Source organism: Mastigoproctus giganteus, chromosome 1 (assembly GCF_048544385.1).
Source record: "Mastigoproctus giganteus isolate SK-2022 chromosome 1, ASM4854438v1, whole genome shotgun sequence".
NCBI classification, from domain to species: domain Eukaryota; kingdom Metazoa; phylum Arthropoda; class Arachnida; order Uropygi; family Thelyphonidae; genus Mastigoproctus; species Mastigoproctus giganteus.
In genome coordinates, this window is record NC_143575.1 from 246,170,056 (window position 1) to 246,197,902 (window position 27,847).

General features: G+C 37.2%; 1 protein-coding gene across 1 annotated transcript in view; it reads right to left on the reverse strand.

The window, feature by feature from the left end:
- kl-2 (dynein heavy chain 2, axonemal kl-2) overlaps positions 1–27,847 on the reverse strand; it is a 1,174,416-nt gene that overhangs the window by 507,499 nt on the left and 639,070 nt on the right. The window contains exon 41 of the mRNA XM_090369487.1: positions 24,202–24,426. Coding sequence (XP_090225613.1) covers positions 24,202–24,426 — 225 coding nt within the window. The remainder of the gene's footprint in view (positions 1–24,201; positions 24,427–27,847) is intronic.

The window sequence follows — 27,847 nt, forward strand, 5'->3', positions numbered from 1 at the left end:
CCTTCAAGGAATTAATCTTGGAATCTACTAGGCTTTTCATACCAACTAAGAAATACTGTTAAAGGTTTAGGCCTAAATGGCTGTCAGATGAACTAATGAGACTCATGGCAGTGAAGAAAAATGTGCAGGATGCATATAAAAAGGTTACAAAGAAGCCTATGGTAGATATAAGCAAGTCTGCAATCAAGTCACAAAGGAGGTTAGGCAAGCAAAGGTCGACTAAGAGAAATCATTGGCAAGAGTTGAAAAGGAAAACAACAAAGACTTCTTTACTTATGTAAATTCTAGAAGGAAGGAGATGAATCAGATTTGTCCACTTCATGTTGGTGATTCGACTGTCGATGATCCTGCTCAGATAGCTGACAAACTGAATGAGTATTTCGCATCTACATTCACACATGAGGAATTCTGTAAGGAAGAGTAGGACAGAGGTTTACTAAACTCTAAGAGGGAGCTAAATGATTTTGTAATAATGGAGAGCAAATTGGAGGAGAAATTGTTGAAGTTAAACAAAAAAAAAGGCACCTGGGGTAGATGGAATATATCCAGTTATATTGAAGGAGGTAGCGAGGGATTAAGCAAACCTTTAGCCTTTAGCATTCTTAGATTTAAGAGATTTTTGTCTGACCAATTTGATTGGATACGAAGATGTGGTCACAAAGGAACTGGATGCAAAAAATAATTTTGATATCATACACTTGGATTTCAGGAAAGCTTTTGATACTGTTGCACATGGAAGACTGCTGTACCAACTGGAGTAGTATGGTATTAAGGGCAAGTTGCTGCAATCATAAAGGGATAGTTGAGTGGGAGATGACAGAGTGGTAATAAATGGAAACTGCTCTATGTGGACTAATGTTATTAGTGGAATTCTCCCAGGGTTCCCTGCTAGGCTCATTGTTGTTTTGTGTATTGATTAATGCTATAGATCAAGGTATATGAGGCTTAATCTCCAAGTTTGCAGATGATACATGGCAGGGTTGTTAATGATGGTAAAGACCATATGCTACTCCAACAGGATCTAGAAAAGTTAGGTAGATGGGTTGAGAAGTGGCAACTGAAGTTTAATATTGACAAATGCAAAGTACTGCATACGGATAGCAGTAACCCAAGAGAAACATACCAACTCAGAGAGGTGGAGAATGAAAAAGCCCTGAGGATAATTGTGCAGTCGGATATAAAGTTCTCTGAGTTATCATGGAAATTTGATAGATATCCACTCTTCCTTACATTCCTTACAATCTTCAGACAGGCTGCCAGAGCAGGTCATGGAGTTTTGTCAATAATATATAGGAATTTTGCTAGCAGAGACATGGAGGTGATTAAACCTTTGTATAAGACAATTGCAAGGCCACAATGGGGTTCTCTTAAGAGGAGAGGCTTAAATTCCGTAAGTTACAGCATCTGGAAACAAGGCACCTGTAAGGTGATCTGATTGAGGTGTACAAGGCCATGAATGGTTTGAGCAGGCTCAATGCTAACAGTATACTTTAGCTTGCTCAGATTAAGAACCTGAGAGGGCATAGATTCAATATGAATAAAGACAGTTGTAGAATAGATGCGGAAGTTTGCCTTTAGCCAGCGGGTAGTTGATTGCTGGAAGAGACTTCCATCTGTCGTTGTGGAAGTTGATAACTTAAATAAATTTAAGGCTGAACTAGACAAACATTGGAGTGAATTGATGGGTGAAATGGGAAGTTTTTTCATTTTCATATGCCCCAACTAATACTAACTAGAATGTTTTGCAGGGGTGACTACCCATAAGAACCTCGAGAAAGAGGAAGACTGCTGCATTAGTGGAGAAGTGTAAATGAATAAACATATTAAAGAAAGTGAAAAACAGATATAATTAATGAAACAACTATAAAAACATATCTGTATGCTATATGTTGGAGTGATTCATTTTTATAAAAGATATTTCATTTAGTTATAACCCCTATAATATATAACTAAATGAAATATCTTTTATAAAAATGAATCACTCCAACTTCCTTGCATCAAATGATGTTTATATCCTTGTTAGCATTAGCATTAGTAGGGGCATTTGATGCAAGAAAGCAAGCTTATGCAGCATCAGCCAAAAAAAAAAAAAAAAAACCCACTTCCACTTCACCCCTCTGTTCATTCAAAATACCTGTCCAGCTGAGCCTTAAACTTATTTAGGCTATCAACCTCCACCACAAGGGATGGAAGTCTGTTCCACCAACCAACCACCCGCTGGCTAAAGGCAAATTTCCTCACGTCTATCCTACATCTGTCTTTCCTCAATTTGAATTTATGCCCTCTCAGGTGATTTTTCTGAGCTAGAGGGAGAATCCCATCAGCATTGAGCATGCTTAAACCATTCAAGGCTTTATACACCTCTATCAGATCACCTCGCTGGTGCCTAGTCTCCAGACACTGTAATTTGCAAAACTTAAGCCTTTCTTCGTAAGAGCACCCCTTTGTTCCATTCACTAATCTTGTTGCCCTTCTCTGTACTCATTCCAGCAGCTCTACATCCTTCTTGAAATGAGGCCTCCAGACCTGTATACAGTACTCTAGGTGTGGCCTGACCATCGCCTTATACAATGGAATAATCACCTCCTTATCCCTGGTGGAAAAATTCCTGTATATCATTGACAATACTCCATGAGCTACTCTTGCAGCCCGTCTGCACTGCTCAGAGAACTTCATATCTGCCTGCACAACCACCCCCAAGTCCCTTTCATTCTCTACCACTGTCAGTGTAGTACCACAGAGTTGATACGTTGCTCTGGGGTTGCTGTTTCCCATGTGTAGTACTTTACATTTGTCAATGTTAAACTTCATTTGCCACCTCTCAGCCCATCTGCTCAACCTTTCCAGATCCTGTTGCAGCAGCATAGTGTCAGTAGTGTCTTTGACAACCCTGCCAACCTTTGTATCGTCTGCAAACTTGGATATTAAGCCCGATATACCATCATCAATATCATTTATAAATACAGAAAACAATAATGGACCCAACACTGAGCCCTGAGGGACTCCACTAATAACATCAGTCCACGATGAGCAGTGTCCATTGATTACCACTCTCTGTCTTCTCCCCCTCAACCACCCCTTTATCCATAGCAGCAATTTGCCTCCAATGTCACACTGCTCCAATTTGTGTAGCAGTCTTCCATGTGCAACAGTATCAAAAGCCTTTCTGAGATCCAAGTATATAATATCAAAGTTATTCCCTGCATCCAGTTCTTTTGTGACTGCATCATAGTATCCAATCAAGTTGGTCAGGCAAGACTTCCCCTTAACAAAACCATGCTGTGTCTGAGCTATAACTGAAGTCTTGTCTAAATGATCCTGCAGTGCTTCTTTAACCAGTGCCTCCATTAATTTTCCTGGAACAGAAGTTAAGCTCACAGGTCTATAATTACTTGTGTCAGCCTTTGATCCTCCTTTGTGAATTGGGGTCACATTTGCACATTTCCAGTCTATGGGTACCTCCCCTGAGTCCAAGGAAGCTCTCATAATTATGGCTAAGGGTTTGCTTACTTCCTTTGCTGCCTCCTTTAATGTTATACGAGAGTATTCATTAAAGGTGCCATTTATCATATTTATTTATAACCTAATAACCTAAAAAATAAAAACCTAAAATAATTTAAAGTTTTATCAACTTTAATTGGTAAGAGATTATTATGAAGGTAACACTAGAAAGATTCCCATATAGCAGGGGTGACCAACAAGTCTATTGTGATCCACCAGTTAATCATGATGAATTTTAAATATATATTAAAAAGTAGATTAGTCAAAATCTAAATGTTATTATTATGCACCCCACTGCATACACTTATTACAAATCCGTTAAACCATGTGACTACTCTTGTCGACGTGCAGCCAAAATTGACCCAAAAGGATGATGAATTCCGATTTTTTGAGTTACCATTATATCATCCACCAACAAGTGTTAACTAGCAAATGATTAAATACTAAAAGTGTTATGGACATAGCTTTCAAAATCGTGAATTCCAACAGAAGACAACCTAACTAAAAGAGAATTTTCAAAATGCAACTCGATGAAAATGAAACAGATCTGACATTACACACAGATATGAGGTGGTTGAGTCAGAATAAGTTTTTACAGAGATTTTGAAATTTGCTGAATGAAATTAAAAATTTGTTGATCAAAGGGGAGATGATTATCAGCAGCTACAAGATATGGAGTGGTTGTGTGATCTGGCTTTTGTTGGCAGATTTTACTAAATTATTATTATTATTATTAATATTAGCCATATGGTGCAAGGAAGCCTGAGGATTACGCTGCACCAGCCAAAAAGGAAAAAAAAAAAAAAAAAAAAAATTTTGAATTACTCTGAGAGAGAGAAGTAGAAAGGAATCACCAAGAAAGAGAAGAATGATGATATCCAGCTCAGGACCCTGGGTGTGCCAAGCCCATACTCACCAGATGTGAACCCCTGCGGGTAAATTAAGTGATCTGAATTTGGAATTACAAGGAAAAAAATGTGGGCGACATGATTAGTAGCTTTTCTACATATAGATATCAATTTTTGGCAATGGCTAAAGATCTCAAAGAAAAAAAATTCGATCATTTGCAAAAATATCCTGTTTTTGGATTTAATAGTGAGAAATATGTTTCTGAAATTGAGAAAGTTGTGGATGATTTTGAAACCAGATTCGACGATTTTAAAACAATTGAAAACATTGTTCAATATATTTCTAATCCTTTTAATGTCGATTTAGATATGAAATAAATTGCAGAAAAAAATCGCTGAGATTTTTCACACAGAGAAAATATTACTTGAAAAAAATTATTACATGGTGAAACGATATCATCCTAAAAACTATACCATCAGAAAAAGACTTTTGGAAAAATGATTGCCGAGAAAAGTACCCAAATGTAAAAAATGCAGTGAACATTTATAAATTCGTGTTTTGGTTCCATATATCAATGTGAATTGGGCTTTTTTAATTTGAAACACATAAAGACAAAGAATCGCTCTACTCTTACGGAGAGAAGATTCTTTACAGTTGGCGTTATCACAGTATTTCCCCGATTTTGAAAGCTTGGCATGTGACACAAAGACACAAACTTCACATAAATTAAAAATTTATGTACAAAAAATTTAAATTCATTTATTTAATTTAAAAAAATGAATTTAAAATAAGAATTCTGAATTGTATTTAATTTTAAAATTTACAAGCAACATTTTTCAATATATGCCTTTCAAATTTATATAATTATGTTTATAAGAATGTCTTTGTTTCTGCCTCTAACATGAATTTTGTCAAGAATTTTTCATAATTGTACATGTCTCTGAAAATTGTAATATTGTTGTGTACTTTAATTGGTAAATCAAATTGTAAATTTGGCCCTTGAGGTAGTCACAGACATTCTCTCAGGTAGGCCAGACAAGCTGTACTTGCTACCTGGAGTCTAAAACACTGATGGAACTGATATTCGGGTGACATTCAAGTCATGTGGACTCAATTTCGGTGAAGTCCGGATGGTCTGTGACAGCCAAATTCTCTGCTTTCACATTCACAATGGTGAGACTGTTAGAAATCCTGGGTATAATCTCAATGCACAAGCACACTGTGAGTGACCACCCTGGTGAAAACCAACATAAGCAGGGGTCGAGGTGTGATGCCCACACCACATGGAGGAATGGCCCCCTCTGTGTTACCAGGCAATATTAGGTAGCAGATGAATCTCATCAACCGGTGCAATACCATCACTTTGCTATTGTAGGCTTGAAATGGTGGAACCCATGTATAGTCTCCAGAGCTAAGTTCCAGTCAACCCTTCCCCATCTCTTCCATCATGCAGTATGATTGATGACTTTTGAGGTTATGATGAACATCATGGTGAGATCCAATCTTCCTTACATTTCACGGGTACATAAAACAGTGTTCACAGGTCAGCCGCTAGTTAGTACACCGGACCAAACCTATTGGTAACTCATTAGGAGGTTTCTGGATCAACTAGTGTATAATCTTGCTACCTCTACTCTGCCAGATAGTGAATGGATGGAGTTCAAGTAGTGTGCACGTGGGGGACATTGTTGAGGCCACATTATGTCAAGGAATCTGGGTATATTCTTACTATGTGTATGCCATATCCAAAAATTTCATTAGTTCATACAGCATGTCCCCACCCCCACTTTTTCTTATTATCTTATTATTGAATACATCATGAATTCTAAATGTAACAGAGTAAGCTTATCTGCGAAAACATCTAAAACTCCCAAACACTTCCTAGTTCATTTCACAAATATACGTGATCTCAATTATAATCTCAATGATGTCCATTTCCACTTGCAGTCTGCCAAACCCCATTTACTTTTCTTGACAGAATCTCAGTTATTGGTTAATTCAATTACTATTCATCTCAGTTGCCCAAATTATTTGCTGTATGATTCCTTTCGACTCAAAGGTGGTACTTGTGCATGTGCCCATTCCGATATTCCCTGTCAGACATGGTAATTTGGAATCTCCTCTGGCTCAAAATCTCTCTACCTCATTGAGTCAAATTCATCTGTTGTCTCTACCATTCTCCCAACTCCATTAATCAGTTGGAGCTCTTTGACTTCCTCTCTTTGCAACTTGACTTTCTCCAGTTCAACTTTCCTAACAGTGAGGTAAATTTCCTTGGTGATTTTAATATTCACAACTCCAGTTGGCTTCCGTTTTCTAGTCACACCGACCCAGCTGGTAGAGATGCTGAAGTTTGGCACTTACTAATGACCTTGCACTGATTGTTCATTTACCTACAAGAATAGCGGACAATCCTAACCAGCCAACATTGGCACTAATGACATTAAGAGTAGGAGACCGGTGGAATTACTTAATAAGTACAGTTCACTGTTGAAAAAAAGTCATGAATTAGGGTTGAATTTGAAAGTGTCTGCAATTCTACCCAGACACAATAGGAGGGAGTATATGATGAGAGCCTTGTCGATCAATTCGGCCCTGGAAAGATTGTGCAAGGCTCAAGGGGTAGAATTTTTTTCAACCTGGTCTCTACTTGTTAACAGGAAAGAATGCTTCTACAGGGACGGGATACACTTAAACAGAAAAGGTGCAAGAATGTTTGCTGATGCTATCGAGGAAGTGTTAGGTGGGTCGGAAAACTGCTAGATTTGGGGGATACAAGGACTAATACATTAACAGTAGCCACTGCCAGAGGTGAAAGTGATTCTTGCACTGCTTCTATTGGAATGAGCCGCAGCCTGGAAAATAAGATGAAGGATATTTCAGAGATTGCTGAGAATCATTGGGGTACAAATAAACACATAGGTTGTGTAAGGATAGCAAAGGAAAAGAACAGGTGCATGTATATCTGCATGTACACCAATGCTAGGAGTTTAGTAAATAAATTTGATGAATTTGAGGTATTGCTCAAAACATCAAAGGCAGATATTGTGGGGATTTCAGAGACGTGGTGTCACACAAATATAAGGAATGCAGAACAGGAATTTGGGGCATACAATGTCTACAGAAAGGATAGACAGGATAGGAAGGGAGGAGTGGTTATGCTATCAGTTAAGAAATACATAAAATCCAAGGAAGTGAAGCCAGTCGACATTGATGGACAGTGCAGTGTCGAGTCAGTTTGGTGAGACATAAGCATTAGGAGATCAAAATTGAGAGTAGGAGTGTGCTATAGGACTAATGACTCTGATGAGTATAATAAGAAACTGTACAGGGAAATAGAGTGGGCCAGTAAATCAGAGTGTCTTATAATGGGGGATTTCAATTTCCCAGATATTGTCTGGAATTTGTGGGTTGGTCACTCACACACTAGCAAGGCTTTTGTGGATTTATTGGATGATTGTTTTCTACACCAGCATGTTCGAGAGGCAACTAGAGGGAGTAATACGCTTGATTTTATTATCAGTCGTGATTCTTCATGCATTAAGAATCTGCAGGTAAATGAACCACTAGGTGGCAGTGATCACAGTGTGCTGAAGTGGGATTTACTCAAAGAGGTAACTACCATTAGGGGTAAAGGGAAGGGTTATTGCTTTCGTAAAGGCGACTACAATGGACTGAGACAGTATTTAAATTCTATACAGTGGGACCAACTGATGATGTTACCAACAGCAAAATTCAAAATGGGAAGCATTCAAAGAACTTATCTTGGAAGCTACTGGGCTTTACATAACAACTAAGAAATATTGTTCAAGGTTTAGGCCTAAGTGGATGTCAGATGAACTAATGAGACATATGGCAGAGAAGAAAAATGCATCGGATACATAGAAATTAACACGTGACACAGAAGCCTATGATAGATACAAGTTGATCTGTAACCAAGTTACAAAGGAGATTAGGCAGGCGAAGGCAGATTACGAGAAATCCTTGGCAAGGGATGCAAAGAAAAACAGCAAAGAGTTCTTTACTTATGTAAACTCTAGAAGGAAGGGGATGAATCAGATTGGTCCACTTGATATCGATGGGTCAACTGTTGATGATCCTGCTCAGGTAGCTAACAAACTAAATGAATATTTTGCATCAACATTCACACATGAGGAGTTATTTAGCGAGGGGAATGCCAGAGGTGTATTCAACTCTGGCAATAAGTTAGAGAATTTTGTAATAACTGAGAGTAAAGTGGAGGAGAAATTTTTGAGGATAAATACAAGAAAGGCACCTGGGGTGGATGGGATCTATCCAGTTATATTAAAGGAGGCAGCAAAGGAAGTAAGCAAACCCTTGGCCATAATTACGAGAGCATCCTTGGACTCAGGGGAAGTACCCATGGACTGGAGATGTGCAAATGTGACCCCAATTCACAAAGGACGATCAAAGGGCAACACAAGTAATTATAGACCTGTTAGTTTAACTTCTGTTCCTGGAAAATTAATGGAGGCACTGGTTAAAGAAGCACTGCAGGATCATCTAGACAAGACTTCAGTTATAGCTCAGACAGCATGGTTTTGTTAAGGGGAAGTCTTGCCTGACCAATTTGATTGGATACTATGATGCAGTCACAAAAGAACTGGATGCAGGGAATAACTTTGATATTATATACTTAGATCTTAAAAAGGCTTTTGATACTGTTGCACATGGAAGACTGCTGCACAAATTGGCACTGTGTGGCATTGGAGGCAAATTGCTGCTATGGATAAAGGGGTGTTTGAGGGGGAGAAGACAGAGAGTGGTAATCAATGGACACTGCTCATCGTGATTAAGTGTTATTAGTGGAGTCCCTCAGGGTTCAGTTTTGGGTCCATTATTGTTTTCTGTATTTATAAATGATATTGATGATGGTATACCAAGCTTAATGTCCAAGTTTGCAGATGATATGAAGGTCGGAAGGGTTGTCAAGGACAATACTGACACTATGTTGCTGCAACAGGATCTGGAAAGGTTGAGCAGATGGGCTGAGAGGTGGCAAATGAAGTTTAACATTGACAAATGTATATTACATATGGGAAACAGCAATCCCAGAGCAACGTAGCAACTCTGTGGTACTACACTGACAGTGGTAGAGAATGAAAGGGACCTGGGGGCGGTTGTGCAGGCAAATATGAAGTTTTCTGAGCAGTGCAGACGGGCTGCAAGAGTAGATGATGGTGTATTGTCGATAATATATATAGGAATTTTTCTAGCAGGGATAAGGAGGTGATTATTCCCTTGTATAAGGCAATGGTCAGGTCACACCTAGAGTACGGTATACAGGTCTGGAGGCCTCATTTCAAGAAGGATGTAGAGATGCTAGAATGAGTACAGAGAAGGGCAACAAGATTGGTGAATGGAACAAAGGGGTGCTCTTACGAAGAAAGGCTTAAGTTTTGCAAATTACAGTGTCTGTGGACTAGGCACCAACGAGGTGATCTGATAGAGGTGTATAAAGCCTTGAATGGTTTGAGCATGCTCAATGCTGATGGGATTCTTCCTCTTGCTCAGAATAATCACCTGAGAGGGCATAAATGCAAATTGAGAAAAGACAGATATAGGATAGACGTGAGGAAATTTGCCTTTAGCTAGCGGGTAGTTGGTTGATGGAATAGACTTGCATCCCTTGGCGTGGAAGTTGATAGCCTAAATAAGTTTAAGGCACAGCTGGACAGGTATTTCGAACGAACAGAGGGGTGAAGTGGAAGTGGTTATTTTTTATTTATTTATTTATTTTTTTTTTTTTGGCTGATGCTGCATAAGCTTGCTTTCTTGCATCAAATGCCTCTACCAATGCTAATGCTAAAAACATACTTGATCTTTTTCTCACAAACAACCCTTCTAAGTATACGGTCAAAGTGAGTGGTTCTTTAAGCACCTCAGATCACAACTTGGTGATTGTCTCTTCTCCAAGAGAGCCTTTCTCTCATGACTATTCTCAACCTCGTGTTGTTTGGCATTACAAGAATACAAAATGGGATGACCTGCGAGATTTCTTTTCTTCTTTTCCTTGGTTGGATTACTGTTTTAAAAGTTCTGATGTCAACATTGGCTCAGATCATGTCAGTGAAGTTATTCTTGTAGGAATGGAATCCTTTATTCCACACTCCACTTTAAAATCTCTTTCTTTATCTAAACCTTGGTTGTCCAATAAATGTGCTAAGGCTGTTAAGAAAAGAACGTTGCATATTGTAATTGGCTTGTTTCCAATTACGATAATTCTTCAGTTTCATTTTCTGTCAACACGAAAGCTTGCAACAATTGTAAAGCAGTTATTAATCAGTCCAAACTAGATTTTGAACAGGCTAAGAGTAGAAAACTTGCTTCTTGCCCTAATGGTAGCCAAGCATTCTGGTGTCTTGTCAAAGCTATTGGCCCCCTCTGTCAAAACCAGATGGTTCTGTTGTCTCATTAAAGTTTCTTGCGACGACCAATTAACTATTAAAATAAATTTATTAAAATAAAAATAATATATATACATAGAATTAAACAGAAATAAAATAAGATAAAAGTGTTAAAATACAATAAGATAAGAGTTGTATGTTCTTATATACAAGGTGATTTAAAAGAGACCCTATCCATAGCATATTTTCATTGTTATTTCAATTATTATAAACATAATTCTAATAGATTGCAATAAATTGTCGCTTGTTGCCAAATGTAAGCCAAAACTCTTTACCATATTTGACGAGACTTGACATAATGTTTAAGCAGTTATAATTGAAATTTCTGATTTGATATTGACTTTTCTTTTAATATATGAAAGGTTTTTTATGTGTATACATAAACCCACGCTAATCAAAATATGAAAAATTCGGTTCATATACGGAATTTAGGAAGGCAGATGAGTCCTGATTGCACAGAGAGAGATGGAACACGGATTACAGTGTCTTGTGCACTGTTGGATAGGTGTTATTGCTTCATTTGCATACTTCTTTATGCAAATTAAGTTTAAAATGTACATAGTTAACATATTTCATATAATTATGAGTTCTAAAGAATTGAAAAGTGAAATAAAAATTATATAATAAAATCGTTAAAATACATTGATAAAAGCTTTCGAAGCGAAGTGCCTCTTCATCAACTAGTCTGTGAATGGTGTACTTCAGTATACACTGATGGTTAAAATAGCACAAGTTACAATAGCACTTGATCTTGTATCATGAGTCTGGTGTCAGTAAAGCAGAATTAGGTATACGTGATGATCGCCAGTGCTCATCGCACTGCAATACAATACAAATTCTATAATAGGGTGTAAGTGTACTCCTTTCGTCCGATTCATAGTACTATTATTGGTGGTTATGTGAAGTGCTTCAAACCATGAGCACTGGTGGCAATCACGTGAACAGTCAATGATTTCAATATCCCATTGGGGATAAAGATTGTGCTGCTCAACCCAATAATGTTTGATGACTGCAGAGCGTTCAAAATTAGCAGTTTGCAGAGCCGCCTCATGCTCAGAAATCCGATCTTTCAATCTTCAACCAGACTCACCTACATAACATTCGCCACAATCTGGACACATAATACGGTATATGGAACCACTCCGTAGCAAAGGAGGAACTGGTGTTTTCACCTTAGAAATAATAGATTGTAATTTCATCCCCGGAAGTTGCACACATTGTATATGATGGTGACGTAAAAATTTCCGCACGTCTATCCTACATCTGTCTTTCCTCAATTTGAATTTATGCCCTCTCAGGTGATTTTTCTGAGCAAGAGGAAGAATCCCATCAGCATTGAGCATGCTCAAACCATTCAAGGCTTTATACACCTCTATCAGATCACCTCGCTGGTGCCTAGTCTCCAGACACTGTAATTTGCGCCGCCTCCGTAGCCAGGTGGGCAGGAGCAGCAGTGCGTAGCACACGCTTCTTGATTAGACCGGGGTTCGAGCCCGTGACCACCAAATACAGAATGCGGAGAGGTCAGGGAATGACCACCGCATATCCCCAGAGCAATATGGCCTTAGTTGCTAATGCTCCTAAAAACCAAACAACAACAATTTGCAAATTTGTAATTTGCAAAACTTAAACCTTTCTTCTTAAGAGCACCCTTTTGTTCCATTCACTAATCTTGTTGCCCTTCTCTGTACTCGTTCCAGCAGCTCTACATCCTTCTTGAAATGAGGCCTCCAGACCTGTATACAGTACACTAGGTGTGGCCTGACCATTGCCTTATACAAGGGAATAATCACCTCCTTATCCCTGCTAGAAAAACTCCTATATATCATTGACAATACATCATGAGCTACTCTTGCAGCCCGTCTGCACTGCTCAGAGAACTTCATATCTGCCTGCACAACAACCCCCAAGTCCCTTTCATTCTCTACTACTGTCAGTGTAGTACTACAGAGTTGATACGTTGCTCTGGGGTTGCTGTTTCCCAAGTGTAGTACTTTACATTTGTCAATGTTAAACTCCATTTGCCACCTCTCAGCCCATCTGCTCAACCTTTCCAGATCCTGTTGCAGCAACATAGTGTCAGTAGTGTCCTTGACAACCGTGCCTACCTTTGTATCGTCTGCAAACTTCGACATTAAGCTTGATATACCATCATCAATATCATTTATGAATAGAGAAAACAATAATGGACCCAACACTGAGCCCTGAGGGACTCCACTAATAACATTAGTCCACGACGAGCAGTGTCCATTGTTTACCACTCTCTGTCTTCTCCCCCTCAGCCACCCCTTTATCCACAGCAGCAATTTGCCTCCAATGTCACACTGCTCCAATTTGTGCAGCAGTCTTCCATGTGCAACAGTATCAAAAGCCTTTCTAAGATCCAAGTATATAATATCAAAGTTATTCCCTGCATCCAGTTCCTTTGTGACTGCATCATAGTATCCAATCAAATTGGTCAGGCAAGACTTCCCCTTAACAAAACCATGCTGTGTCCGAGCTATAACTGAAGTCTTGTCTAGATGATCCTGCAGTGCTTCTTTAACCAGTGCCTCCATTAATTTTCCGGGAACAGAAGTTAAACTCACGGGTCTATAATTACTTGTGTCAGCCTTTGTTCCTCCCTTGTGAATTGGGGTTACATTTGCACATCTCCAGTCCATGGGTCCCCTGAGTCCAAGGAAGCTCTCATAATTATGGCTAAGAGTTTGCTTACTTCCTGTGCTGCCTCCTTTAATATAACTGGATAGATCCCATCTACCCCGGTTGCCTTTCTTGTGTTTATCTTCAACAAATTCGCCTCCACTTTACTCTCAGTTATTACAAGATTGTCTAGCTTACTGCTAGAGTTGAATACACCTCTGGCTTTCCCCTCGCTAAATAACTCCTCATGTGTGAATGTCGATGAAAAATATTCATTTAGTTTGTTAGCTACCTGAGCAGGATCATCAACAGTTGACCAATCGATATCAAGTGCACCAATCTGATTCATCCCCTTCCTTCTAGAGTTTACATAAGTAAAGAACTCTTTGCATCCCTTGCCAAAGATTTCTCGTAATCTGCCTTCGCCTGCCTAATCTAGTGGTTCGTTTACCTGAAGATTCTTAATGCATGAAGAATCACGACTAATAATAAAATCAAGAGTATTACTGTGTCTAGTTGCCTCCCGAACATGCTGATGTAGAAAACAATCATCCAATAAATCCACAAAAGCCTTGCTAGTGTGTGAATGACCAGCCCCCAAATTCCAGTCAATATCTGGGAAATTAAAATCTCCCATTATAAGACTCTCTGATTTACTGGCCCACTCTATTTCACTGTACGGTTTCTTATTATACTCATCAGAGTCATTAGGCCTATAGCAACTCTCCTACTCTCAATTTTGATCTCCCAATGCTTATGTCACACCAAACTGACTCAACACTGCACTGTCCAGCAATGTCGACTGGCTTCACTTCCTTGGATTTTATGTATTTCTTAACTAATAGCATAACCACTCCTCCGTTCCTCTCCAGTCTATCCTTTCTGTAGATGTTGTACTCCCCAAATTCCAGTTCTGCATTCCTGATATCTGTGTGACACCACGACTCTGATATCCCAACAATATCTGCCTTTGATGTTTTGAGAAATACCTCAAATTCATCAAATTTATTTACTAAACTCCTAGCATTGGTGTACACGCAAGTATACATGCACCTATTTCTATTCTTAACTACCCTAACACAACTCATGTGTTTACTTGTACCGCAATGACTCCCAGCAGTCTCTGAAATATCCTGCATCTTGTTTTTCAGGCTTCTGCTCATTCCAATAGAAGCAGTGCAAGAATCTCTTTCACCTCTGCCAGTGGCTACTGTTAATCTATTCGTCTTTGTCTCCCCCCCAAGCTAGCAGTTTTCCGACCCACCTAACACTGCCTTGATAGCATCAGCAAATATTCTTGCACCCTTTCTATTTAAGTGTATCCCATCCCTGTAGAAGCAATCTCTCCTGTTAACAAGTACAGTCCAGGCTGAAAAAAATTCTACCCCTCGAGCCTTGTGGAATCTTTCCAGGGCCAAATTGATCAACAAGGCTCTCATCATATACTCCCTCCTATCGTGTCTGGGCAGAATTGCAGACACTTTCAAATTCAACCCTATTTCACGGCTTTTTTTTAACAGTGACCTGTACTTGTTAAGCAATTCTGCCGGTCTCCTACTCTTGATATCATTAGTGCCAACATGTACAACTATATCACCTTTTGTGCTCTTAAAAGATGATATCTGCTCTACAACATCATCAACCTTTGCCCCTGGCAGACATACCCTGGTCCTGTTCCACCTATCCTTTTTACAAAGCATGTTCCCCATTTCCCTGACAATAGAATCACCAACAACTACTAGTTCCTTTGGGAACTGTGTTGCACAATGACCAAGTGCAAGCTCTGGCGTTGATGTGGGCAGCTGAGAGCTTGATGGGCCCCTCAATTTAGTTCCTTCGAGGGCATCCATCCTGTCCTTCAAGCTCTAAACTTCTTGAATATCTGCTACCAGTTCCTTAAATGCCAATCTCCAGTTAATTTTACAGTAGGATAAAGACCACTTAGTTGATGTTAATGCTTCTAAAGCTCAGTCTTGTCTTATATTTCGCAAAAAGGATTCTTCTGCTCCTATGTTTATCTTTGGCTACACTCCAATTTCTAGGCAAAACGATATATCTCTTATCGGGAATACCCTGACTTCTAATCGCTCATGGCACAAGCACATTAAAAGTATTGCTTCCTCTGCATCTAAAAAACTTGGTTTTTTCTTTCACTCTCGGCGTTACTTTTCTTTCCAAACAGCTGGTCACTCTGAAAAAAATTGATGTGCAAATGTATCCCCAATTCACAAAGGGAGATCGAAGGGTGACATGAGTAAGTTTAACTTACTTAACTAGTTAGTTTAATTTCTGTTTAACTAACTAGTTAAGTTTAACTTCTGTTCCAGGAAAAATAATGGAGTCACTGGTTAAAGATGCATTGCAGGATCATCTAGACAAGAGTGCAGCAATAATTCAGATACAGCATGGGTTTGTTAAGGGAAAGTCTTGATAGGATATTATGATGTGGTTACAAAGGAACTGGATGCAAAAAATAATTTTGATATCATATATTTGGATTTCAGGAAAGCTTTTGACACTGTTGCGCATGGAAGACTATTGTACAAATTGGAGCAGAATGGTATTAAGGATAAGTTGCTACAATCGATAAAAGGATGGTTGAGTGGGAGAAGACAGAGGGTGGTAATCAATGGGTGCTGCTCTTTGTGGACTAATGTTATTAGTGGAGTCCCACAGGGTTTCGGTTTTGGGTCCACTGTTGTTTTGTATATTTATCAATGATACTGATGAAGGTATATATCAAGCTTAGTGTCGAAGTTTGCAGATGATACAAAGGTTGGAAGAGTTGTTAATGACAGTAATGGCAGTGTGCTACTACAACAGGATCTAGATAATTTGGGCAGATGGGCTAAGAATTCACAACTGAAGTTTAACCTTGACAAATGCAAGTACTGCATATGGGTAGAAGTAACACCAGAGAAACGTACCAACTTTGTGGTACTACACTTAAGGTGGTAGAAAATGAAAAAGACCTGGGAGTAATTGTGCAGTCAGATATGAAGTTTTCTGAGCAATGCAGACAGACTGCCAGGGCAGGTCATGGGGTTTTGTCAATGATATATAGGAATTTTGCTAGCAGGGAGAAGGAGGTGATTCTCCCTCTGTATAAGGCAATGGTCAAGCCATGCCTTGAGTACTGCGTACAGGTTTGGAGGCCTCATTTTAGGAAGGATGTAGATTTACTTGAGTGTGTACAGAGAAGTGCAACAAGATTGGTTAGGGGAATGAAGTTATCCTCTTACTAAGAGAGGCTTAAGTTCTGCAAATTGCAGTGGCTGGAGACTAGGCACCTGCTCGATGATCTGATTAAGGTGTGTACGGCCTTGAATGGGTTGAGCACGCTGAATTCTGATGGGATCCTTCCACTTATTCAGATTATAAACCTAAGGGGGCATGAATTCAAATTAAGAAAAGACAGATGTAGAATAGATGTGCGGAAATTTGCCTTTAGCCAGCGGGTGGTTAATTGCTGGAACAAACTTCCATCTGTCGTTGTGGAAGTTGATAGGTTAAATAAATTTAAGGAGGAACTGGACAGGCATTTGGAGGGAATGGTGTGATTTTTTTTTTTTTTTTTGGCTGATACTGCATAAGCTCATACACTAGCTTTCTTGCATCAAATGCCACTACTACTACTACTACTCATAAAAAAAAAAAACCCTAGTTTTGATGTGACTTTCGAAGAGAAATAGACAAGATAAAACTAAATCTAAGAAGTTAGAGCAGAAAATTTCAGTGAATTTTATCCAGACAATTCACTGAAAACAGATCACCAAATATTAATTCATCAAAAACACAGAGCATCGATAAATAAATTAGAATATATACCACAGTAAAAATGTAAATGTTTATTTTTATTCTAGAGCCTGTAATATATAATTCACAGAGAAGACAAATATATAAATTTTACTGAAATATAATAATTATATAAATATTCTTCACATTCAGTGGTGACAATGCATTACACAACATTTTTAACATATACTGTAAGCATGAATGTTAAAGCGAGCAATATTTTCAGACCTAATGCAAAATCAGCATCAGTATTGTACGTTTGCTTTAATTTTTCATTCTCCACTACCTTGAGTGCAATACCACACAGTTGGTACATTTCTTTGGGGTTACTGCTACCCATATGGAGCACGTTGCATTTGTCAATGTTAAACTTCAATTGCCACTTCTCAGCCCATCTGCTCAACTTTTATAAATACTTTTGCAGTAGCATACTGTCATTAACAACCCTGCTAACCCTTGTATATCACCTGCAATCTTTGACATTAAGCCTGATATACTTTCATCACTATCATTTGTGGGTTTACTCTCGTTTTTTTTTTTTCTTTTTTACTTTCCTTGGAAATCTTCTAATTAAATTATTTTTTGGCACCCCCACACCTCCAAGGCCCACATTTTTGCCACCTGACTGCTATACACTGTACATTTCACTGAAGATTCTCAGGATCATGAGGGTAATTTCTTCACTTTCCCCTTAATTAATCAGTTTCCAGAATTCTCTTGCCAAATTGTGGAAGAGCAAATTTTAACTAAGCTAGCCAGACATGTGTCACTCAGAATAACAAGAATCGAAATGAAAATAAAATTTGAAATTTATTACATAATATACATATATATATATATATATATACACACAGGGTGATTCACTACCAATGCGACAAAATTGCAGGAGGTGTAGGGGGCACAAAGACGAATCGGAATCACATAGCATTGCAGGGTCCAAAATGCCTTCTTCATGCAGTAGAGGACGTTGAACGAGAGGTCACGTGAACAGCGATCCCACTGGAATTCAGCATTTGTGAACCGGTTCCCGAGGCAGTAGGATGGACGAGTATTCAAACATTGAACTGGCCGTCATGCACCTCTCGTATGGAACTGCGGATTGTAACAGGCGCGCCGCTTTGCGCTTGTACCAGGAACGTTTTTCGCGCAGGCATGCTCCTCATCATGCGATTTTCGCACGTGTGCACAGAAGGTTACGTGAGACTGGTTGTTTCACGAGAGGTACCATGAATTGAGAGCGAACGACGAGGATGCCAGACAATGAGGAGAATGTCCTTCGTCTTGCAGAAGGCAATCCAAGTACGAGTACTCGAGCGATAGGTCAATGATTGTGTATTTCCCAATCCACTGTATGGAGGATACTGTCAACAAACCAAATGTGGTCATACCATCTGCAACACGTCCAATCATTGGAGCCTGCGGATTATCCACTCTGGAGGACTTTTGCTACTTGATTTCTTCAACAGAAATGGTTCCCAAATGCTGACTTCCAGCAGGATCGCTGTTCACGCGACCTCCCGTTCAACGTCCTCTACCGCATGATGAAGGCATTTCGTCGGACCCTACAATGCTACGTGATTCCGATTTGTCTTTGTGCCGCCTACACCTCCTGCAAGTTTGTCGCACTGTTAGTGAATCACCCTGTATATACACACACAACATAATATACAAATGAACTAGATTGCATATAATCACAATATACAAAGTTAAATCAGAGATACCTTGCATATATTAGTTTTATTACAGTTACCCTTCACTAGTTAATCTGATTAGACAATTATACAAAAAACATGATTCATTCTTCTTGTCTTATTTCCTAACACTTATACATTCACTTTACTTCTTTATCTTTACTTCTTGATACAATACTGTTTCATATAGTAATATTCAAAATGCTACATTCATCATTCAACTCTTTATTCTCACTACACTGTTACAATATACTTGTAGACAAATCTTCAGTATCATAATTTCCCTCCTTGTTACTAATCATTCAGATAAACTACTTTTACACAAATTTTCATCAATTAAAACACTATATGCAGCTTTGCTCATACACCTTATTTATCTATCATTTAAAATATTCCGAATGTTTCTTTAAACCCTTTACATCTCTTCTAAGACATTGTACACTCACAACTCTCTCAATGTTCCCCTATACACAATATTTCTAACACTTTCCCACTAATACATTTCTCAACCTATTCTATTCTCCGCCTCTTTAATCTTTTTTATCTGCACTCTTTCTCTCTATTACTCATTCCTTCATTTCCCTTGCATTATCCACTAATCCTTTTTTAACATAAACTCCGCCGTTAGTATATCTACCTCAGAGATAATTTATCTTTCACTTTACTTTCTAGTGCTACCCCCTTTCATTAATTTCCTTTCTATTTTACTAACAGACCTTCTTGTTAACTTAGAATATACTTAATATATCGCTCACCTACTTCTATATTCTTCTCTTCTTCTCCTTGGAAGTTTCAGGCTTTCATCTTAGGCTCTCCAGGCTGTTGTCTAGGGCTTTCCTTTTTTGGTTTCAGTTTCCTTCATTTGTTTTCTCCTGACTCTGCTTCAGATAATTTTCCAGAACTCTTGGCTGCTTAGGTCTGGCATCCTTGATCTCCTGGACTTCCTGCTTTGACACAACTTCTCCTTTACTACAGATCCCTCAGATGTGTTTTTCTCAAAGAGGTCATTACTACAGTCCTCCTTTACTACAGATCCCTCAGATGTTTTTTTCTCAAAGAGGTCATTACCTGTCCTGGTTCACTTAGCCATCTTTCATAACCTTTTGCTTCTTATACTTTGCCTTCCCTTTTCTTTGCTACTCAACTATTTTTCCCCTCACTGTCTCGGGCCCTTTTGCACTCCCTACATTTCTGCACTTTCCGACTTACTTTTCTCCATTCTGTCTCCACAATCACTTTTTCAACCACCTCTATTCCATTCCACACTGACGACCTCCAACTTTTTCTCCATTGTTTGAACCTGATGGACTCTCTACCAATCCCAATAATTCCGCCTAACCTTCCTTTCTTTCCTATTTGTTAAAATGATACCATAACCCTTTTCCCCCATGAACAAACCAAGCTTTTTTCCCGTAATTTTCTTGTTTATTTCGCAGGTAAGCACAAACCTTTTATGTCTGCAGATCACCTCCAAAGATAGCTATTTTCGTGTTTTTACATTTGCGAAATGTTGTCAACTTACTTAAAAGTCTGCCACAGTGGCTTGGTCTTTTCCAACACAAACGCCAACCCATCGGGACTTATGTCCAGATGCCACATACAGCAAACGTTTCTTAATCACCCACATTTCACTGTCCCGTTGTTCTGCTTCTAGTAAACCTTTTTCACCTATTCGCAAATGACCACCCCTTTCCTAGTATGGGCCACTTTCTTTGTTTACTCTCAGTTCACCCCTTTTCCACACCTCTGCATTTACAGTACTTGTTACTTCTCTTTCATTTGACTGCTAATCAATTTACACATCTATAAACTCTTATTTCTAAATTCATTATTTCCAAACATTCACATTTATCATATTCAAACTAAATATTCAGCCTTGATATTTACCATTATATTTGTAAGATCTATGTCTTACAATTGATAAATATACAAAACAATGATGGGCCCAACAACGAACCCCGGGGGACTCCACTAATAACATTAGTCCACAAAGATCAGCATCCATTGATAACTACTCTCTGTCTTCTCCCAATCAACCATTCTTTTACCCATTATAGCAACTTGCCCTTAATGCCATACTCGCCAATTTGTACCGTAGTCATCCATGTGCAATAGTATCAAAAGCTTTCCTGAAATCCAAGTATATGATACCAAAATTATTTTTTGCATCCAGTTTCTTTGTGACCACATCATAGTATCCAATCAAATTGGTCAGACAAGACTTCCTCCTAATGAAGCCATGCAGTATGTGAACTATAACTGCAGTCTTGTCTTGATGATTAACATTTCCTGCAGTGCTTCTTTAACCAGTCATTCCATTATTTTTCCCAGAACAGAAGTTAAACTGACAGGTCTGTTATTACTCGTGTTATCTTTCCATTCCCCTTTGAGAACTGGAGAAACATTTGCACATCTCCAGTCTGTGGGGCCTCCCCAGAGTCCAGAGATGCCCTCATAATTATGGCTAAGGGTTTCTTTACTTCCTTTGCCACCTCCTTTAATATAACTGGATAGATCCCATCCATCCCAGGTGCCTTTCTTCTGTTTAACTTCAACAATCGCTCCTCCATTTTGCTCTCAGTTATTACAAAATCATTTAGCTTCCCCTTAGAGTTTAATAAGTTTCTGTTCTCCACTTCCTTACAGAATTGCTCATATGTGAATGTAGATGCAAAATACTAGTTCAGTTTGTTCACTATCTGAGCAGGATCATCGAAAGTTGAACATCAATATCAAGTCTAGGAATTTTGAGAATCTTAATCTGTTTAAATGATTTTATTAAATTTGAAGAAATAATTATAACAGATGTAGTTTTGATTTTTCTTTTTTTTACACAGTTCTTAATAAAAAGTTCAAAACCACAGACCATATTGAAAGACCTGCCTTTTAAAATACTACCTTGTATTTTCAATTTGAAGAATATTTATTTAAATATTATATATCATAATAAAATTTATTTTTTGTATTCTCAGTGGATTGCATATAACAGGCTCTAGAGTAAAAATAAAAATTATTACTGTGTTGCTTATTCTAATTTATTTATCAGTGAATTGTATTTTCAGTGAACTATTTTTTTGATAAATTGTATTTTTGGTGAATTGATATTTAGTGCACTGTTTATTTGAATAAATTGTGTTTTTGGGGAATTGATATTCAGTGAATTGTTTTCAGTGAACTGTTTTCAGTGAATTTTCCTAGACCCTGTCGAAACAACTGTTGCTGTCAGATCAGGTTCTAAGAAATGCAATAATTAATGATAACAACAATATCGATTAATCTATTTCATAAACACAAATCCAGGCTTACTTCTTCAGTGAAATTTAACACACAAATAAATTTAATAACATTAAAACTTAACAATCAGGTGACAGTGAATATTAACTAGAGTGCATAAATGAATAAATGCTATGAGCTTGTAGAACTGTAGGCTTAGTCCTGTATGTTGGAGATTATTGTGATATTCTCCAACACATAGGACTATTCACAAGTAGAATGACTAACGGCTGTATCTGATGTCTAATCCAGCTGTTCTGCTGGATCTCATCAGACTCTGTTGTAGAGAGAAGGAGCAGAGTCAGTGGTTTTGAGGATCAACTGCTTGCTTCATCATAGTGTACTAGTTCATATAGTCTTTATTGTATGTTATAGCTGTATATAGTATGTGTGCATTCAGGGACTGATTGCATATTTGTGAGGGGAGTAGAAGCTCTGTGTGAGTACCCTGGTTCTGCAGACGTGAATATGATTGTTGTTGAAAAGACTCTTCTTTCTGTTGAATGCCCTATGGCAGGAAGCAGGTGTAGAAAGTTCCCTTGTAGAGTACTTTTATTTTGTGGTGAGAACCTTGATGTCTTTGATTGTTAGGGGAAGATGTGGAAGAATCAGCAGCCCAACAGCTGATTTGATAATTACAGTTACAGATCACATGGAGAACTTAGTATGGGGAGAACAGAATTCAGTTTTGCCTCTGTAAAGCAGTTTTTCATTAAATGTTAAATATAAGGTAAAATCAAGCCATAGAAGAGTTTTATCAGCAATTTGCACATTTTATTTAAGGATTTTCCAAAAAAAAAAAAAAAAAATTCTCATCATGCTTTGTTTTAGGCATAATTAAAGTATATTGGTCTCTACTAGAATAGTAAAGAAACAGTGAGCACAATGGCAGAAAACATAAAAAAATGTAGATAAATGCATTAAAAGAAACAGTGGTATTTATCACTGTGCTCAAATAAAGAATGGATACAAATGACATTATTTAATGGTCAATTATTGCAATATACTTTGCTTCGATTTCAGGAGGAGCTCTGTTGCTTAAAACTGCTATATAATACAATTAAAAGGAAAAACAGAGAACACAAGCTTTTATAAACCTTTTTGAAGAACAGAGACCTGGAACTACAAAAAATATTTTATATGATATTATGTGATGATACATGATTCTCTTGCTATGAATAGAAATAGAAGAGATTTTCAGCTTATTTGATAAATAAGCTAATGACCCAAGTTCAAATTTAATTTCATTATCCATTAAGCAAATCTGTATGCTAAGATAACCTAATTCAGAGCTAAATAACATGATGAACTGATAATGGAAATTATTAATTTCCCTATGGCTCAACTGGCTTTGGCTCAGAGTTCGATTTCAAGCATTGTTAATTGAAATGGAAAATGCATAAATTCCTGCATAAATTAAGTTAGCAAGGTTTTGGCAAAGACTGTACACTATTTTGATCCAAACGAGTCTTTTTTTTTCAGAAAAAGGTCAATAGCCTGAAACTGGATTAAGAAAAATTACTGCTGAAGCTCATGTTCCTAAATGACAATCACATTATATCTCACATCATATCATATATCACATTAAGGAATTCAACCTCAGTCTCTAGAGTGCAAAGAAAACATTTCTAGAAGTAATGCAAATACTTTTTTTTTTGGATACTTTTAACTGTAGTAGTTTTTCTGGGAGTATTTGTACTTTAACTTTCTGCTACTCTGAACCAAATAAAGAGCTATTAATATGTTCCACAGTCAATACTCGTGAGATCAGCGTGTATATAACAGCTGGTATTTAAAGTTTTTGACGTATTTCAAGACTTCACTTTATTTCAACTAATATTTTCTTTTCTAATTAAATCACTTCAAAGAGAGTGGTTTATCTTAATTTCGGTTTTCATGTATTCTGTAATGAATAAATCCATTCAAAGAACTTTTTTAAAATAAACATGACCGAAAAAAAAATTTAATCAAGCTAATGCTTTCATAATTTTCAAAAACATAATTTAAAGTCTTTATTTTACCTGGACATACTTTGGAGTCTTCATTTTACGATCATACCAAAAGTCATAGTCTAACCACATTCTTAAAAGCTCTAATGGCGACTGAACCCCAAACATGTCTTTCTTAGGCAAATTCAGATCATCCAAAAATACAACAAGCTTTTTACCTCCTGCAGGAATATAAATGCCCTTGGTTTTCTTTTCAAGTTTGCTTTCTACAGCATTTTGTATTAAAGTTGATGACATCTGTAAATATTAAAATATTAATGCTGCAAATTTTAACAAATAGTATGAATCATTATTACTGCAATAGAATAATCAAAATAATTCTACATATTTAATATACATTTGTACAGATATATGATTATACATATGGTAACAATGGCACACTGCAATATATAATACTGTTGCAGTGTGCCATTTTTTCATTATATGCAAAAATATGGTTTTAGGTGGGAAGACTAAAATAAAGTGGAGTGAAAAAGAAAAGTGAATGAAATGTAAGAAGGAACAAGAGATAAATGCAGTAAAGTACCAGCAGATGAAAGCAGGTTTATGAGGGGTGTGTGTGTGTGTGTGTGTGTGTGTGTGTGTGTGTGTGTGTGTGTGTGTGTGTGTGTGTAGACACTCACATATAACATAGGGTAGCAGCAAATTAGGGTCAAACATTAGCCCCCATGTAGGGGGCTAATGTTTAACTTGAAGAAGAGCAATTAAAAAGTTTGAAAATGATTATTACAACAAAAATATAACTTTCAGTAATATTACATTATATGCAAATGAAAGAGCATTTGTTTCACAACTTTTAAACATAGTCAAATAGCAGTACAAACATTTCCCCCCAACACAACACAAATTTCTCAGTTCCACTGCTATATAAACTGTCAAGGTGTGTAAGAGCAGCCAGTGACATATAGCAGTTTTGACACGTTTCAGTCTGGAAGTATTACCAGCAATGCACATAGAAGATGTGTTATTATTGCATGAAAATGTATAATCACATGCTGCAAGCTATTATAAACAAAATTCAAAATAACATTAGTTCTTTTTTGTATAACTTAATAAATACATATTTTTCCTGTTAAAGTAAACCACACTGCAATTCATGGTACTTGCGTTGAAATGCACAAATAATAAGAAGGCCCAGTAAACTCTAATTGATTACAGCACAATCTTACTCGAGTTACATATATAGATTATATGTCCACTGAGTATATGAGGAGAGACATTATTTACAAAGCATCACATTCCATAGTTGAGCATGCTCTTTCTGCCTTCTCAGAAATACAACAGGTTTAAAGATACTATCTTCCTTCTGTTCAGTAACAGCAACAACTGCCTGTCCAATTGCATCATAAGATAGAGAATGAGAACAGAGAAAGATTCTTTAACAGATTCACTGCTGCTTATATTTGCAAGGGTCTTCTCCTGGGTGCTGGAACAAGTAGGCAGTGCTTTTTAGTAAATGGATTTCATCTGTAAAGAATCATCACTTTAAGTAATGCTGGCATCTGTTGTTTGTAGTGTTCTAACATCAATATATGCAGTTGAACAAGATTCAGAATCTGCATCACTTGAATAGAATTCTATTTCAGTATCAGATGGCATATTATAAAATGCTGATTCAATCTCAACAGCTTCAACATATTGTCCATTTTTTCAATCCTGATGTCCAGAGCTGTAGATCCATTATAACAACCCTTTAGTGTAAAATTTTATAGGAAACCACTTTTTACACAAATTTTTATCAGTAGTCACATATTAATGATGATGTTTTGTTTTTCACAAACTAAAAAATTAAAATTGAGAAAGCATAATCTTCAAAAAATTTTACCTTTTCTTCTTGTGGAAAATACTAAACTACATAAAATAATTTCAATATAAGCAAAGCAAAAATACTAAACTAAACAAAATAACTTCAACATAAGCAAAGAACATATGAAACTGTAAACCAAGTATACAGCCTCTAGACAGTGTGATTGACGCTAAGCAAAATCCTAGCCATAATGCAATAGCCCATGGCTCAATCAGTGTGTCCGTATCACTCAGTTCATTTCATGTGTTTGTCCTTTTACAGCACTCATTTACTGACCATAATTTTATGGACACATATTTGCATTGAGGCACAAAAATTGCAGTTTGTTTTGACACAAGTTTGCATTTGGGAGTGAATGGGTTAAATCAGAAATGTTTTTTGATTTTCTTCCCAAAAGAATTACATTTCCTTCCTAATCAAATTGGTAATGGCTAATGTTATATTAGAAAAATTAAGAATCAATCATAAAGAAAAATTTATTATTCTGAAGAAAATGTGGAAATTTGTCCTTCCAAGGAAACTGCTTTGGGTTCTTAGGAGGAACACTGAAGGATGGCTTGCATATTCTTCTTTAAGGATATGTCTTCTTATGTTACTAATGAGCAAGATATATAACTTGTATCTAGAACAGATTACATCTCAAATATTTCTTATCAAAGCTTCTTTCTTTGGAAACTTTTATGATCTAGCAGATCTTTAGTGGGGACATCATCTTTCAAAAGATCATCTTGAAATGCAGGTCATCTTGAAAGCAGAAACATCCTCTTCTAACAACTCAGACGTGGCACAATTCATCATGTATGGACAGCTTTTGTTTAACTGCAGAACCTGTAAATTTGGTACCTTTTACATATGATGCTTATGAACCTCATGGTACATAAGCACTATATGTACATGATCATCAATGGCACTTATAATCATGAAGGTACAATGGGATAAGGTAATAACTAGAATTAAGTCAAATTTCAAAAAAAAGACTCTGCACCTTATAAAATGCCATCATCATCAAGAACAGGAAGTTGTTCTATTAGTTAAATGGCGATCGTAATCTCAGTGCTGATTGAATGGCATGCATAGAACCTTCAAAGTCTCTACAAAGTACCCACTTGAAGATTCAAGTATGTCTTTCATATTTGATTACTTTTACTACTTTCATTTTTGACTACTCTGACTTACATCTCCTTACGTTTCCTTTAGGTGAACTGAATGTGCAATGGGAACAGAAGTATAAATACCCCCCTTATAAAGGGAAAAGTCTTTCAGGATAGTTTTCAGGAAAAAGTGAAAAGCTTCTGTTCACTTGGTTTATATAATGAGGCTACTAAAACAGTCATTAATCTAGAATTATTGTTATAATAGACAAGTGAATCCTCCTGAGAAGAGTAAGCAATGAATATCTCATTAAAGGTGTTTAAACCTGGTCTCTCTCTCCAGATACATAATTTTCTTAGTGTCTGTACCAAGAAAATTATAATGAATTATGAAAAAATTATACCAATAAAATTTTTGATAAAAAATATATGAGGTACATAAAAAAAAGTTCACAGAATTTTACTATAAAAGTTTATTGAGTGAACGGTTTGGTGTATTAACCTAATCACCTTCAAAGTACCTTCTTTCTACATATACACTTGTTCCATTTGTCTTCCCAAGCTTTGAAACATTCTTTAAAATCATGTATTTTTAGTGCACATAGGCACTTCAGCATTTTCTTTGATGCCATTAGCATTAGCATTAGTAGAGGCATTTGATGCAAGAAAGCAAGCTTATGCAGCATCAGCCAAAAAAAAAAAAAAAAAACCACTCCCTCTTCACCCCTCTGTTCGTTCAAAATACCTGTCCAGCTGAGCC